Below are 14,356 nucleotides of genomic sequence, written 5' to 3'. Positions count from 1 at the left end.
GAATTACTAAAATAGACTATTTAAATATGTTCCCTGATCCCTCCAGCCTTCCCCCCTCTAAATCCTCACATGAATAGTAAAATGACACCTCTATAATAGGGAAATAATATTGCTTTCTTGGCATTTTGAGTTTTAGGTATTGTTATGATATCTGATAGCATTTGGAAATTCAGTTCTTGAGTTTAGGAGGAGATAAGTATCAGAGTTGGCAGATTTGGGAGTGACTGGAATAGATGTTGTGAAAAGCAGGTTGTTGATGAGGAGAGTGTATAGAGAGAAAAATCAAAGACTGCACCTTGTGTAGCACCTAGCATGGGTCCTTGCATTTATTAGACATTCAAATATTTGCTGACTGATTTTAAAAGCACTCCTTAGATGACTAACCATTTTCTGGATCTTCTCCCAAGGAGGACAGACAGGTTGTCTATTGAACAAAATTAACAGCCGACGGTAATGTTTTACTGTCCCCAAAATAATGTCTTCAGCTAAGATGTCAAACCAGAAATGCTAGGGAATTAACTTTGTTGAACTGCTGTTACTGGATATAATCTATCATCAGTCAACCTGATTCAGGGAAGAGGTTGTGCATCATAAGAGGATCAGAGTTGACCTCTGACTTGGCAAAATTTCTTCCTTCATTTACTCACTAGATTAAAGTTTAGTGCAGAGCAGGTGATAAACATCATAGGTGATTTGAAAAAAAAATCCTTGTAAAACAAATGGATGGATGGATGTATTCATTCATACAAACAGAAACTCCAATATCAGCAAAGTGCTGGATTGGGAAGCAGATGCATAGTGTGAAGAGGTATCACAGTAGGCTGATGTGAGGCAGGAGGAGGGTACCCTACTCCCTATGTAAAGTCATTAGCTACCAAATGTGTCATCCCAACAGTATTGCCCAGGCTCAATCTTAGCCCGAATTCAGAGCCCCGTATAACTATTTTGAAGGGTAAGTTCGAGAGAATTTTCCCCTTAATCCTCAGAGAGGGAGAGAAACCATTCTCTACATTCTCTAGACCTATAAGGTACATTGTAGTGGAAGAAACAGGGACTTTTGAGTTATACAGACATGGACTTGAACTATACTTCTGTTACTTTATAGTTATGATCTAATCCAAGTTACTGAATGTTTCTGAGACTTTATGTCCCCATCAGTAAAATGTATTCCTTAAGTCACTCATGCAAGTTGCAGTAAGACTTAAATGAGATCCTATGTGTAACATTACTGTCGTGGTAGCTGACACAATGGAAGCACTCTGAAACAATAGCTATTGTTGTTATTACCCTCTTTACTCATCCTCAGAAATTCCTAAGAAGGTACCATGGTCCCTGACTATTCTCCCAAACCTGAGATAAAGTTTCTCTCATCCACAGTTAAGGAATGTGTGTTACCAGAGCTTGGTGAAGAATGTCCCCCATTAACTATTTCACACTTCATAAATATTGTGCAGTGCTCCTTTCAGTCCGTTTCAATGCATAATATACATTTACTATTAGAAATGTTAGCACTGAAAATGTGTTACTGTAAAAATCAAGAGGATTATGGAGGAAATAATCTCCTTATTAATCTTCAGGGTAGATGAAACTATATGGATGCATCTCTTTACAGGAGCCACAAAACAGTATGCTTTGATGATACTAATAGAATTTGCTGCAATCAGAAGTGTGAATTTTTATGATCAGACCAGGGTAGACTGATAGACAATAGTTGAATCTCCATTAGAGGATTTGAGTGTGTAAGGGAATGTCTTGGATAACTAAGCTTAGAAATCATAGGAAGCACTGAGCGACATCCCCAGCCACAGATATAATTATTAAAAGGTGCATGTCTCATAAAGGCATTTGAATGCACCTAAGTGATATAAGGAAATGTAACAAAAACTTGGCTGAAATGTATGTTTGTTTTTCCTTGTGGTTCCTCGCCGCATTTTAGATGACTGGCATCCTTTGTTTTATAATTCATTCCTTGAAGTGCTGTAGGCTGGTGACCAAGGTGTTGTATTATGTAGGGGATTTTTTTGTGTTACAAGATACTTGTCTGTCAAATCACATCAAGCAGCTATCATTTCTTTAGCTGATCTGCACTATATTAAAAAGAAAAAACTGTACCCTGACGGCTTTAGTGAGAGCAGCTACAAGTGGGTTATTTCCCCAAAGAGTTAGACACAGTTTTGTTTATATAATTTGAATTTTACACACTTCACTACCTATGCACCTGGTGAATATTGATGTTCTGCCATACTACCATAAGAATCCAGAGAGAAAGAGAAAAGACCCAAGTGTAACAATCGTGTGCGAAGAAGGAGGAGGTAGCCACATGCCACTCCTGCAGTCACGTGTCACTCACCTTTAAGGGGATTTCTGTTATCTTTCATTTTGCCTTGCTAAGAAACACACCTTCAACTGCCATCATATGTGAACATAACTATGATCTTCTAGTGTCTTCAAAATATGTTAAAAATTCATTGGAATTAACAGATATATTTGTAAGAAATATACATTTGTTACAAGGTGTCCCCTCCATACCTAAATACTATTGGGACCCAATGTATGGATACACTGAATATACAGAATAATTTTGTATCAGTGACTATAACTAAGGTGATGATAGCGAAGTGACAATAAAGAAGAGTGGATTTAAGTTAGAAAGCAGGCAGAATTGCCTATAAAAGTTGTGAGATTCAGACTCCACGACTGCGCAAATGTCTGCCTGGAAGTATGGAAATAAAGCAAGGACATCTGTGATTCTCTGTTAAATAAATCATTTTACTATCCTATTTAGACATAACCCCCTCCAGACTAGGCTCTCTACTGCTCACTGCTGTACTTTCTGCAGTACACCTAGTACTTGGACTGCACAAAATCATCAATACAGGTACATCTGCTGTATGGAGCCAATGGCAAATGTTTGTGTACTAGATATCAAGAGAGATAAGAGCCATGGTTGATCTGTAAAATGAGGCTTTGGAAAAACGGAGTGTTGAAAACTGACTGTACCCCAGAAAAGCAATGATATGCTGATAGAGAATATTTTCCCCAAATAGAATGATATGTGGAAATTATGCATCAACAAACATTTACTCATCTACAGTCTGGAACAGAAAATGGTAACAATGTCGGCCCCAAGAGACACTGGAAACTCAGAAGAATCACACTAAGAATTAGAGCAAGAATTTCAAAACATCCTTCTGAAAACAACTGTCTGAAGCCAAGAACGGCCATCAGAGCATCTGTAATGGTAATGCTATGCTGCTATCTTACGGATTACTGATATATGGAGAAGGAAAAGGGGTTAATTTTTTATTTTTTAAAAATTTAATGAAAAGCAATCAACAGCAAAATTGATTGACATCCCCAGACTTAATCTGAATATTCAGTTTTCAGGTGGTTTTATTTTACCTCATTTTATTGCAAAAGCTGATGGAAATAAGCAATCTTGTCACAAAATGGACTATTATGAGAAGTTAATGAAATGAACAAGAATCTGAATACATGGATTTGAGAACGAGTCATGGCGAGTCTTCTTTTACTTGATCTCACAATTATTAAACCAGCTTTTTTTCAGATAAAATAAATGTACATCTGGAAGTAAGAGCTAGCATTCATATTTACAGAAGGAATGAAAATAGAAACAATCAAGGCATTACATATCAAAACACTGAACACTTTGAATGAAAGCAAGATAAAGAAAAATGCAATTTTCCCAATGAATATGCAAACCTGAATAATTTAATATTAATGGAACAGAAAAGCTACAATTTTCCATCCAAACTAATTGCCTTTGATGATACGTAGAGAAAAAAAAAAAGCTTTTAAGAATTTCCTTTTCACCTGGTTAAGCTATCTTGAATAGAGCTCATAAGCTCTTAGGGGACTTTAAAAAAATTAAAAAGCACACTGACTTTATAGTTGTACTTCCAACAATAGGCATAAATCCACTCCTCCTGCCTTCACATATTTATGTAGAGAAAGAAAAAAGTTAAATGTGCTGTCAGCAGTATCACATAATCTTTGCTTTTCATTATAAATGTTTTTATGCACAAGGCTATCTCAACATCTTTTTATTAGATTATAGCTTTAGAATGTTTTTAATTGAAAAATATGGGTAATTTTTGAGGTCAGAAAAACAAAGTACCAATTACCAAGAGAACTAATTATTGCCTTCTTTTTCTCAGAAGATGTGTTAGTTTAATAGATACACATAGTATGGGTCTCCATCCTCAGTGCAAGACAAGTGGAAGTTTCCGTCACTCTGAGGTTTAAGAACAGCTGAGCTGCAAACACACTCAGAAGAATCTAAAAGCTCCTGCTGGGGGTTCTAACTGGCAGAGCTTTCAAAGATCTGTGCTTTATTCCCAGTAAAGGTACAGCACATAATTACAACAATGTACCAAATTCAATTCTGTGTGAGGCAGGTTGGAGGACAAGTCAGTGGGAAGCTATGCCGCCAATATACCCCCCTAAAGAAAAGGATTATTGATCATAGAAGGTGTGGGAACTAGCATACCCCTCTTCCCAGGAGGTCTGCTTGGGAAGACCTCCTGGGAAGAGGGATATGCTAGCTTTTTTATTTGTTTCTTTTCTCTCTCTCTTGCTCTCGCTTTTTTTGGCTTCTTTTTAACTTATTACATGTGAATATAAGCAAGCAAACCCAATGATGCTGCTTTGAAGGAAAAAAAAAAAAAAGAAAACAAAACACCCAAAAAGTTTAGAGAAAGCTTAGCAGCCCAGTCAATGTCTCAGGTAAGTTTATTTCTTTCAAAAAGTCAAAGCCAGATTTTTCCCTAGTCTTGCCAATTTTATTCTTTTCTGTTTGATGATGATTTTAATGAATCTTGCAGGAGTAATCACACTTCTGGCCTATGTCTATCCCTAACTGATGAGATTTTGTTTTTATCATCCAGGAAGTTATATACTAATGGAAACTCTATAGGACACTGGCAAGGGTGATAGGTGTAAAATTAGGAAAGAGTATTTATCACTAGAGAAGGCAAAGAAAGAAAAGGACTCAGTAAGGAATCTAAATTCTTCAATGTTATCAAGTGCCATATGGATACAGAATTAGGACTGAAAAGAGCCCACTTGATTTTGCATTCAAGCTAATACATTCAACAAACATTTGGTAAGTATATGTCATGTGAATTAAATCAATATGATACATATACTTAAAGAAGTTGCAATCTAGCAGGGGTTATAGGTATGCAATAAATAACCTCGCAATTAAATATTTAATTAAAAACCATGAGAAAGGAAAAGAAAAAAGGTGCTCTGAGAGAGTTTAATAGGGAGACCTAATTTTAATTGATAGGTAAGTGAAGGCATCACGGAGAGAATGAAATTTAAGCGGAAACTCGAAGAATAAGCAGGAGAGAGGCAGGCAGCGAGTGGGAGTAAGAGGGAGCAATGTGTGTAATGGTCCAAAGGCAGGAAATAGCATGGTAAATTCAGAAAACAATGCACTGATGCTTTAAGCAGATAGATAAATAATGATGCAACACAAATGTACTCTAGAAATGTCACATTGAGGGCTGTGCCGAGGCTGATTTGGAAAACGGCAAAAGTATAAGTGGAAAAAACAGGCTAAAAGTATATTATAATGGTTAAGGGAAAGATGATGCTGGCTTGGGCTAAAGTGGTGACGGCACAGAAAAAGAGAAGTGAGTAGAACCGATGTATATTTTAGATACAATTAGGAGGTAATTAATGATCCCTTCTAGATCAGTTTCAATGCATTGTTTAAGGCAGAATTCTGATTGCTGTTTGTTAAATAGTAACTAGAGGTAAGGAAGTAGAGAACAAATACACTAATCTTTGAAAAAACTGATGCTAGGTAATGAAGAGAGGGCAGTAGCTATCATGGACCTCAGGGCCAGTGAAGGATTTTTATTCATCCATCCATCCATCCAGCCAGCTATCCATTCATACATTTTTAGGCAGTGAATGACTTAAGAAGATGCTTTTCTTCTGAAGAGAAGGGCAGAGTGGAGACTGACGAACTGAAGAGGCAATAGAATAACAGAACAAGGGTAGGCAGGGGATAATAATGCCTTAAACAGAGATAAGTAAATCAGTATGTAGTAGACTATCTCACACACACGTGGACGTGTACACACGTGCACACACCAGCTCAGTACAGTGGTTAAAATCACAATCCATGATGTCAGATTGCCTGGGATTGAATTCTGTACCTATTACTTACTATGTAACCTTGGACAAGGTCCCCAGCCTTCCTTGGCCTTAGTTTCTTCATCTGTAACATGAAGCTAATAACAGTGCCAATCTCATAGGGCCGTGAGGAATTCATGAGATGGTACATGTAAAAACGCTTAGCATAGAATCAGACACAGTAACACCTCAATACATTCTTATTTCTATCACTAATCATGACAACAATAGTATTAGTGATAATAAAGTATCCCTTTTTCTAAGGTTTGACAGCGAGGAAGCTAATAAAAGATATGGGTAGAGATAACTGTAGGTAGGAGAGATGTTGGAAGTTCTGAAGCCTAGGTGCTTTCCCTCTTCCCTGGTAAGAGATTAGGTTGTTTGTAGTAAGTGAAAAGAATGGGGAGGGGAGGGAGTGAAGACTTGTGGAAAGCAGGTAAGATACGGTATAGGGTATAGCCGCTATGGAAAAACGAAAGACTGCTGAATAGGAACAAGTAAAATAACTGAGGAAATGGCAAAGAAAGTCCCGCCGAGGTAAAAGCTAAAATGTCATAAAGACACCAATTCGCTCAGTTCACCAAAGAGAACAGGGAGGCATAAAGCCAGAGAGTTAGAGGCAGAATGAGAATGCAAAGGAGCTCAGGTTTTATTCTGTAAACTCTGGAAGACACTGAAGGGTTTTAATACAGAAATCATAAGGTTAATATAGATTTTAAGATGACTACACTAATACTTTTGATGGGGGAAGAAAGCAGAAGTAAGACAACCAGTTTGGAGCCTTTCTCATTAGGGCAGATGATTCTATGCATTTCCAAAGTTGTCCTAAATGTAGGCTGTCAATATATTTTGAGGATTAAAAAGTATTTGGGCGTTTCCAGACAGAAGTGAATTTAATTTCAGCATAGACCTGGAGAAATATATTTGAACATAATTTTTACTTTTAGAGATCTAAACTATGCTATTTTTAATCTCAGGCTCATACTTGGTTTGAATAATTGTCCTATAATTCAATTCAAAAAACACTTATCTACTCTCTGTTATATACAATATATACATGCTTACATACATAGTTAAAAGACTGAGTCATATCATTATTTCAAGAATCTTTTTGCTAGATATATATGAGATGACCTAAACTTTATTTGGCACATCCTGATTGATACCGCCTTAGGTAATTTACACAGCATAAACTGCTTTGTAATGTCCTTGACTATTTCCCCTACAGACATGTAGCTAAGGATGGGGAGAGTAAATAAGAGGACCAGGTGACTTCATGTTCACAGCCCCAGAATTATTTATGGTTATGTGCACAAACAAGAAATCTCTTTCATTTTCTACTTTGCTTTGAGTTCAGAAGTTATATTGCTTTTTATGTCCCCAAACTTCATTTCCTCAGTGTGGTACCAAGGATATTCCTCTTGAAGGATTTGCTTGGCAAACTAATACATCTTCCAAGATAAACTGCATTCAGAAAAAAAATGGCTTCAGAGAAATTGTGTAGTGTACCTACTGTAAAACTCATAACCACCATGGCACAGCTGAATTCTCAGATGGTATATAGCCTTGCTTCAATTATAATATGAATTCAAGTAGCTTAAGTTTCAAGTGTGGACTTTGGTCTAGAAAATTTTACTATTTAATATTGTGTTAAAGTGCTGCTACTTAGTAAATAATATTTTGCCAGTTTAGTTGATTAATTTGCCTAACTAAAAAACGAGAGATATCTCTTCCTCAGGTACCTTTACATGCTCTGTCTCACCCTAAATATACATTCCTGATTTGCTTTTCAAGGATTTGACAGAATCCTTCTACAGCAGCATATACAATGCCATGTCTGAAAATTAATAAACTCTAAATATGATCAAGCAGTTATTGCATATGTTCAAAAGGAACGTACTCTGTTCCATCTATCACATTTTGATTTTAAACAGGATTTTTAAATTGCAAAGTACCAAATCAGATCAATTCAAATACATTACTATTAAAGAGGTTAAACCTGAATGAACTTTTTGGCCAACCCAATATTTCAGATGAAGCAGACAGTGTTTGACTATTGGGTCCGGCGGTAATTTTAAGAAGTCTTAGTATGCACATGCAAAATGGTCAGAGAGCCAGGGTAAAACTGAAAGCTGTAATAGAACTGTTTGTTCACATGGCAAACAAACTTGTATGGAACACCTAAGTCAAAAATAGCTTTTCTCTAAAAAAGTAAATAAATCATCATGCCCTCTTTCCCACCATCTTTTTTAAAATGTTTCCTATGAAATTTTCTTTCCAGCTGAAGCAGTGTACGTAAAGCTTTCAATCAATTAATGATACTCTATGGGATATCTGAAAATTCTTGTGCTTTTTCTAATACAATATATACCACAGAAAACAGTCTCCAGAACATTACTAATTATCTAGTTTCCACGCTTATTCTTAGCCTAACTCTTTTAGGGCTAAATTCTAGCATCAAGATCTAAATAGAAGAAAAAACAGTCAATACAATAATATGTATTATTTTCATATATTAATATCAGCACTGATATAGAGGAAGGCCCACGAGATGTCTAGAGGTATTTCATAATGTAAAACTTAATTTCTTTAGTTTTCAATAATATTATAAATAATAAACAAGGATTTTTTTTCCTGACAGCTAATGTTATATTAAGTTATGTAGTTATTATACAGTAGAAAAAAATATCAATGATTGAAATGTCTTTTTTTTTCACTGTTTCTGATAAGTGTTACCTCCAAGCTGAGTTTGTGGGCCCTTAGACTAGATACATACCACAACTCCAAACTGTTCAGGCTCACAAAGGTCATCATATTCATTCTTCAGCTGTGCTAATTCATTGAGTACCTTCTGCTCAGGAAGATGTTTTATAAGGTTCTAAAAAGAAATAAAAGCATAAAAGTTTAGTATTTCATGATTAGGATTATTAAACATGCATTAGCAACTCTAAAAGTGATTAACTAGAAAAGCGGATAAATTTCTGATTGTGGTTCTGCCATAGTACCAGTGTATCTTCCCCTTCTCCCCAAAAACTTAACCAAAAAATGAACGACAATTTAATGTGAATAAATACATAAACATGTTTGGTGTCTATGCACTACAGTACATAAATGTTAAATTAAAAAATCATATGACAATAAATAACAATCCAAAACTGACTAACTTTCTGGGCCTTAAACACATAGCATACTTTTTAAGTTTTATTTCCTGTCCTGGTAATTAGTCAATCTGTATAAAAAACAGGAAAATACTATGTAGAATTAACTCATGGGCAATAATAATAATAATAATCAACTCTACTCTTCATAATTGGCAAAATTGGGAATCATCTTCAATCTTATAAACCACACCAAGCCTGTAAAAATTAATCTCCCGTTATTTACAATATCTGTATTTTTTTTCTTTTTTTCTATTCTGTTCTTCTATGTGATTCCTAATTTCCAATACGATTATCAAGAAACAAGCCTAGCCTTGGCCCCTAAAGTCCATACATCATTTTCCCAGCTATTTCAGCTTTACCACCTCACAGCTGGCCACATAAGAGTCAAACACTGAGTCTGAGGGACAAGTGTGCAGCCCAACTAAAATATCCAAGCACATTAAAACTACCTTTCAGAACAACTTGAATATATATACAATATCTGTACTTAAATACATAATACATTCCAACTTTAATGGAGAACCAAGAAAAAGTGATGAAGTCTGATGCATGTTCAAGTCTGATGCCTAAGAGAATCAAAATTAATGAATTCTTCTCAACCTAGCTTATCTTGGACTTTGGTACAGTTCTAACTATCATCACATTAACCTGCAACCAATGTTTTGGGGATCTGTATGGAATTTAAAAAGGCATATAAAAGGGAAAAAAGCAGGAAACAAAGATTTAAGAAAGTAGAGTTGATGAAAAATGGCAGAGAAGGAAGCTCCAGAGATTGATCCCTCCATCAAAGCAGCCACTGAGCTGGAAAGAGTGATTTAATAAACTATTTCAGAACTGTGAACCTGACTGGATAATTCCAACAAGGGAAGTGTTTGATAAAGAGAGACTCTGGTAAGAGAATGACATGCATAAAACAGATACCATATACTATTCCTCAGCACCACTGTGAAGATAGTGCCTGAGTTGCCAAAGGGGACGGCTGATGCCAGGGTGAGCAGTGGGGACCTTGTTCTCCGAAATTTGGAGATCTGAGTTTTGGTTGGTTTGGCAGATGCTTGCCTTGGTTTCAACATTCTCTGGTCGCAGCAGCTTTCCCTGATGGCATCTATTGGAAGATTTAAACAGATAGAAACACCTCTCCTGCTTTTTGGAACCAGATATTTAAGGAAATCTTTGTCAGGTCACTGGCTGACAGAAGAGATAATGAAACCCAAACTACAATGACCACACAGAAGGAATACACACTACCACTCTCAGCAAACAAAAATCAGCAGTCTGTAAGGAGTGGCAGAATCAGATCCCAGAGTTATAGTATATTCAAATGTCTAGTTCTCAAAAAAAAATTACAAAGCACGTGAAGAAACAGGAAACGGGGCCTGTGAAGGGGAAAAAAAAAGAATTTGACAGAAACTATCCCTAAAGAAGCTCAGACTTTAAAGTTATTAGTCAAAAATATTAAATCAACTGTCTTAAACATGCTTAATGAGCTAAAGGAAACTATGGACAAATAACTAAAGGAAATCAGGAGGATGATGTTATGAACAGAATGAGAATATCAATAAAGATATAGAAATTACAGAAAGGAATCCAAAAGAAATTCTGGAAGTGAAAAGTACAATAACTGAAATGAAAAATTTACTAGAGGGGTTCCACAGCAAATCTGAGCAGGCAGAAGAAAGGACTGATGAACTGAAGATAAGGAAATCAAAATGATTCAGTCTGAGGAACAGAAAGATAAAAGAATGAAGAAAAATAAACAGAGCCTGAGGGATCTGTGAGACACCAAGCACACCAACATGTACATCACAGGATTCCCAGAAGAGAAAGGGGCAGAAAAAATATATGAAGAAATAATGGTTGAAAACTTCCTAACTCTGATGAAATACATAAATATTCACATCCAAAAAGCTCATTAACTCCAAGCAGGACACCAAAGAGGTCCACTCTGAGACACTTCCTAATTAAACTGTCAAAATGTAGAAAAAGAATTTTTAAAGCAGCAATAGGGAAGTGAATTGTCACATTTAATAGATCCTCAACAGGATTAATATATTTCTCCCATAGGAGTCAAAAGGTTATATTTAAAGTGCTGAACTAAATGACTATCAATAAGAATTTTATATCCACCAAACCATCCTCCTCCAAGAATGAAAAACGAAGACATTCCCAAATTAACAATAACAACAACAAAAGAGATAATTTATTGCTAGCAAACCTGTCCTGCCAGAAATACTAAAGGAGGTCCTACAAGCAGAAATGAAATGACACCAAAAAGTAACTCAAAGACATAAGAAGAAATAAAGAGCAAGGTAACTACATAGATAAATATAAAAGTCAATGTTATTGTACTTTGGTTTGTAACTCCTCTTTTTTTTTCTATATGATTTAAAAGTAAAGTGCAAAAAACAATAATTATAAATCTTTGTTAATGGGCATATAATGTATAAACATGTAATCTATGACAACAGCAATATAAAGGGAGAAAAATGTACAGGAACACAGTGTTTATATATTATTATTGAAGTTAAGTTTTTATTATTAAGACTAGGTTGTTATAAGTTTAAGATGTTAATTTTAATCCCTAAGGTAATTACTAAGAAAATAACTAAAAATTACACAGAATAAAGAGAAGAATCAAAATAGTAGGCTACAAAAAAAGAAAACAAACAACTAACTACAAAAATAGATAATAATAGAGAAATTAAGGAACAAAAACATGTAAGACATACAGAAAATGGCAGAAAAAAGCCCTTCCTTATGAATAATTAATTTAAATGTAAATGAATTAAACTCTCCAATTAAAAGAGTTTTGCAGAACAGATTTAAAAACAAACAAATATTATGTGCTCTTGGTGGGAATGTAAATTTGTACAGGCACTATGGAAAACAGTAAGGAGGTTCCTCAAAAAATTTTAAAAAGAACTATCATATAATCCAGCAATTCCACTTCTGGGTATATATCTGAAGAAAATGAAGTGACTATATCAAAGAGATATCAGTATGCCCATGTTCAATGCACTATTATTTACAATTTCCAAGATATGGAAACAACCTGTGTCCATTAATGGATGAATGAATAAAGAAGATGATACAACACACACACGCATGCACGCATGCGTGCATGCATGCCACAATGGAATACTATTCAGCCCTAAAAAAAGAATGAAATCTTGCCACTTGCAACAACACAGATGGACCTTGAGGGCATTATACTAAGTGAAATAAGTCAGACAGAGAAAGACAACTACCATATGATCTGATTTATATGTGGACTCTCAAGAAACAAAAACAAAACAACAACCAAAAACCAAGTTGATAGATGCAGAGAACAGACTGGTGGTTGCTGGAGTTGGGGGGTGGGGAGCAAAATAGGTGACGTGGGGTCAAAAGGGACAAACTTCCAGCTATAAAACAAGACATGGGGATGTAACATACGGCATGGTGACTATAGTTATTAATACTGTATTGCATATTTGAGAGTTCTAAGACAGTAGATCTTAAAAGTTCTCATCACAAGAAAAAAAAAAGAAGAAAATTTCTATATGTATGGTGACATATTGTGGTGATCATGTTACAATTATACAAATACTGAATCGTTATGTTGTACACCTGAAATTGATATGCTATGTGTCAATTATACCTCAATAAAACAAGTAAATAAATAAATAAAAACATATCTTCTATATGCAGTCTACATGTGACTCACTTTCAATAAAAAGACAAAAAGTTGTTGAAAAGGATGGAAAAAGATATTGCATATAAACAGTAACCAAAAAAAAAAAAAAAGCTGAGGTGTCTATTTTATTGTCAAACTAAATAGATTTTAAATCACAAAATGATAACAAACAAGATATTATATATTAATAAAAGTTTCAACCTATCAAGAAGATATAATTATAAACATATTCACATCTAAGAACAGAGCTCCAAAATATATGAAGTAAAAATTGACAGAATTGAAGGAAGAAACAGACAGTTGTAAAACAATAGTTGGAATGCAGGGGTGATTCAACATACAAAAACCAATCAATATAATATACCACATTAATAGAATGAAGGGAAAAAAAACCCTCACATGATCATTTCAACTAATGCATGAAAAGCATTTGACAAAATCCAACACACATTTGTGAGAAAAAAATACTCTTTAAACTAGGAGTAAAAGGAAGCTTTCTCAATATGATAAAGGTCGTATATGAAGAAGTCACAGTTAACATCATACTCAATGGTGAAAGACTGAAAGCATATCTGTTAAGAACAAGAACAAGGCAAGGGTGCCTGCTTACACCATGTCTATCCATCATAGTACTGGAAGTTCTAACCAGAGAAATTAGGCAAGAAAGAGAAATAAAAGGCATCCAAATTGTAAAAGAAAAAAAAACCTGTCTCTGTTTACAGATGGCATGATTTTATATGCAGAAAACACTAAATAATCCACCAAAAATAATCCACCAAAAATACTGATAGAGCTAATAAATGAATTCAGCAAAGTTTCAAGATACATAATCAGCACACAAAAATCAGTTGTATTTCTATGTACCATCAATGAACAATCTGGAGGCAAATTAAGAAAACAATTCCATTTATAATAGCATTTTTTAAAGCACCCACAATGAGATACCATTTCATGCACACTAGAATAGCTACTGCCAAAAAAATGGGAAATAACAAGTGCTGGTGAGGATGTGTTAAAATAGGAACCCTCATGCATTGCTGGTTGGAATGTAAAATGGCACCAGCACTGTGGAAAACAGTTTGGTGGTTTCTTAGAAATTAAACATAGAACTACCGTATGACCCCACAATTCCACTCCTAGGTATGTATCAAAAACAACTGAAAACAGCGTCTCAAACAGATACCTGTACACAAATGTCCATAGCATCATTATTCAATAGCCAGCAGGTAGAAACAACCTACTTGTCCATCAACAGATGCATTGATAAATGTGGTATGTACATACAACAGAATATTATTCAGCCAAAAAAGGAAGTTTTGATCCATGCTAAAACATGGATGAATCTTTTTAT

At 35.0% G+C, this 14,356-nt stretch overlaps 1 protein-coding gene across 1 annotated transcript in view; it reads right to left on the bottom strand.

Annotated features, from left to right (window-relative positions):
• Positions 1-14,356, bottom strand: part of DIAPH2 (diaphanous related formin 2) — an 888,726-nt gene that overhangs the window by 446,147 nt on the left and 428,223 nt on the right. The window contains exon 21 of the mRNA XM_029240205.1: positions 8,945-9,046. Coding sequence (XP_029096038.1) covers positions 8,945-9,046 — 102 coding nt within the window. The remainder of the gene's footprint in view (positions 1-8,944; positions 9,047-14,356) is intronic.

The sequence above is a fragment of the Monodon monoceros genome, unplaced genomic scaffold, assembly GCF_005190385.1.
Source record: "Monodon monoceros isolate NGI ecotype Baffin Bay Population unplaced genomic scaffold, NGI_Narwhal_1 Super_Scaffold_22, whole genome shotgun sequence".
Taxonomy (NCBI): domain Eukaryota; kingdom Metazoa; phylum Chordata; class Mammalia; order Artiodactyla; family Monodontidae; genus Monodon; species Monodon monoceros.
This window is presented reverse-complemented; position numbering and strand designations above follow the sequence as displayed.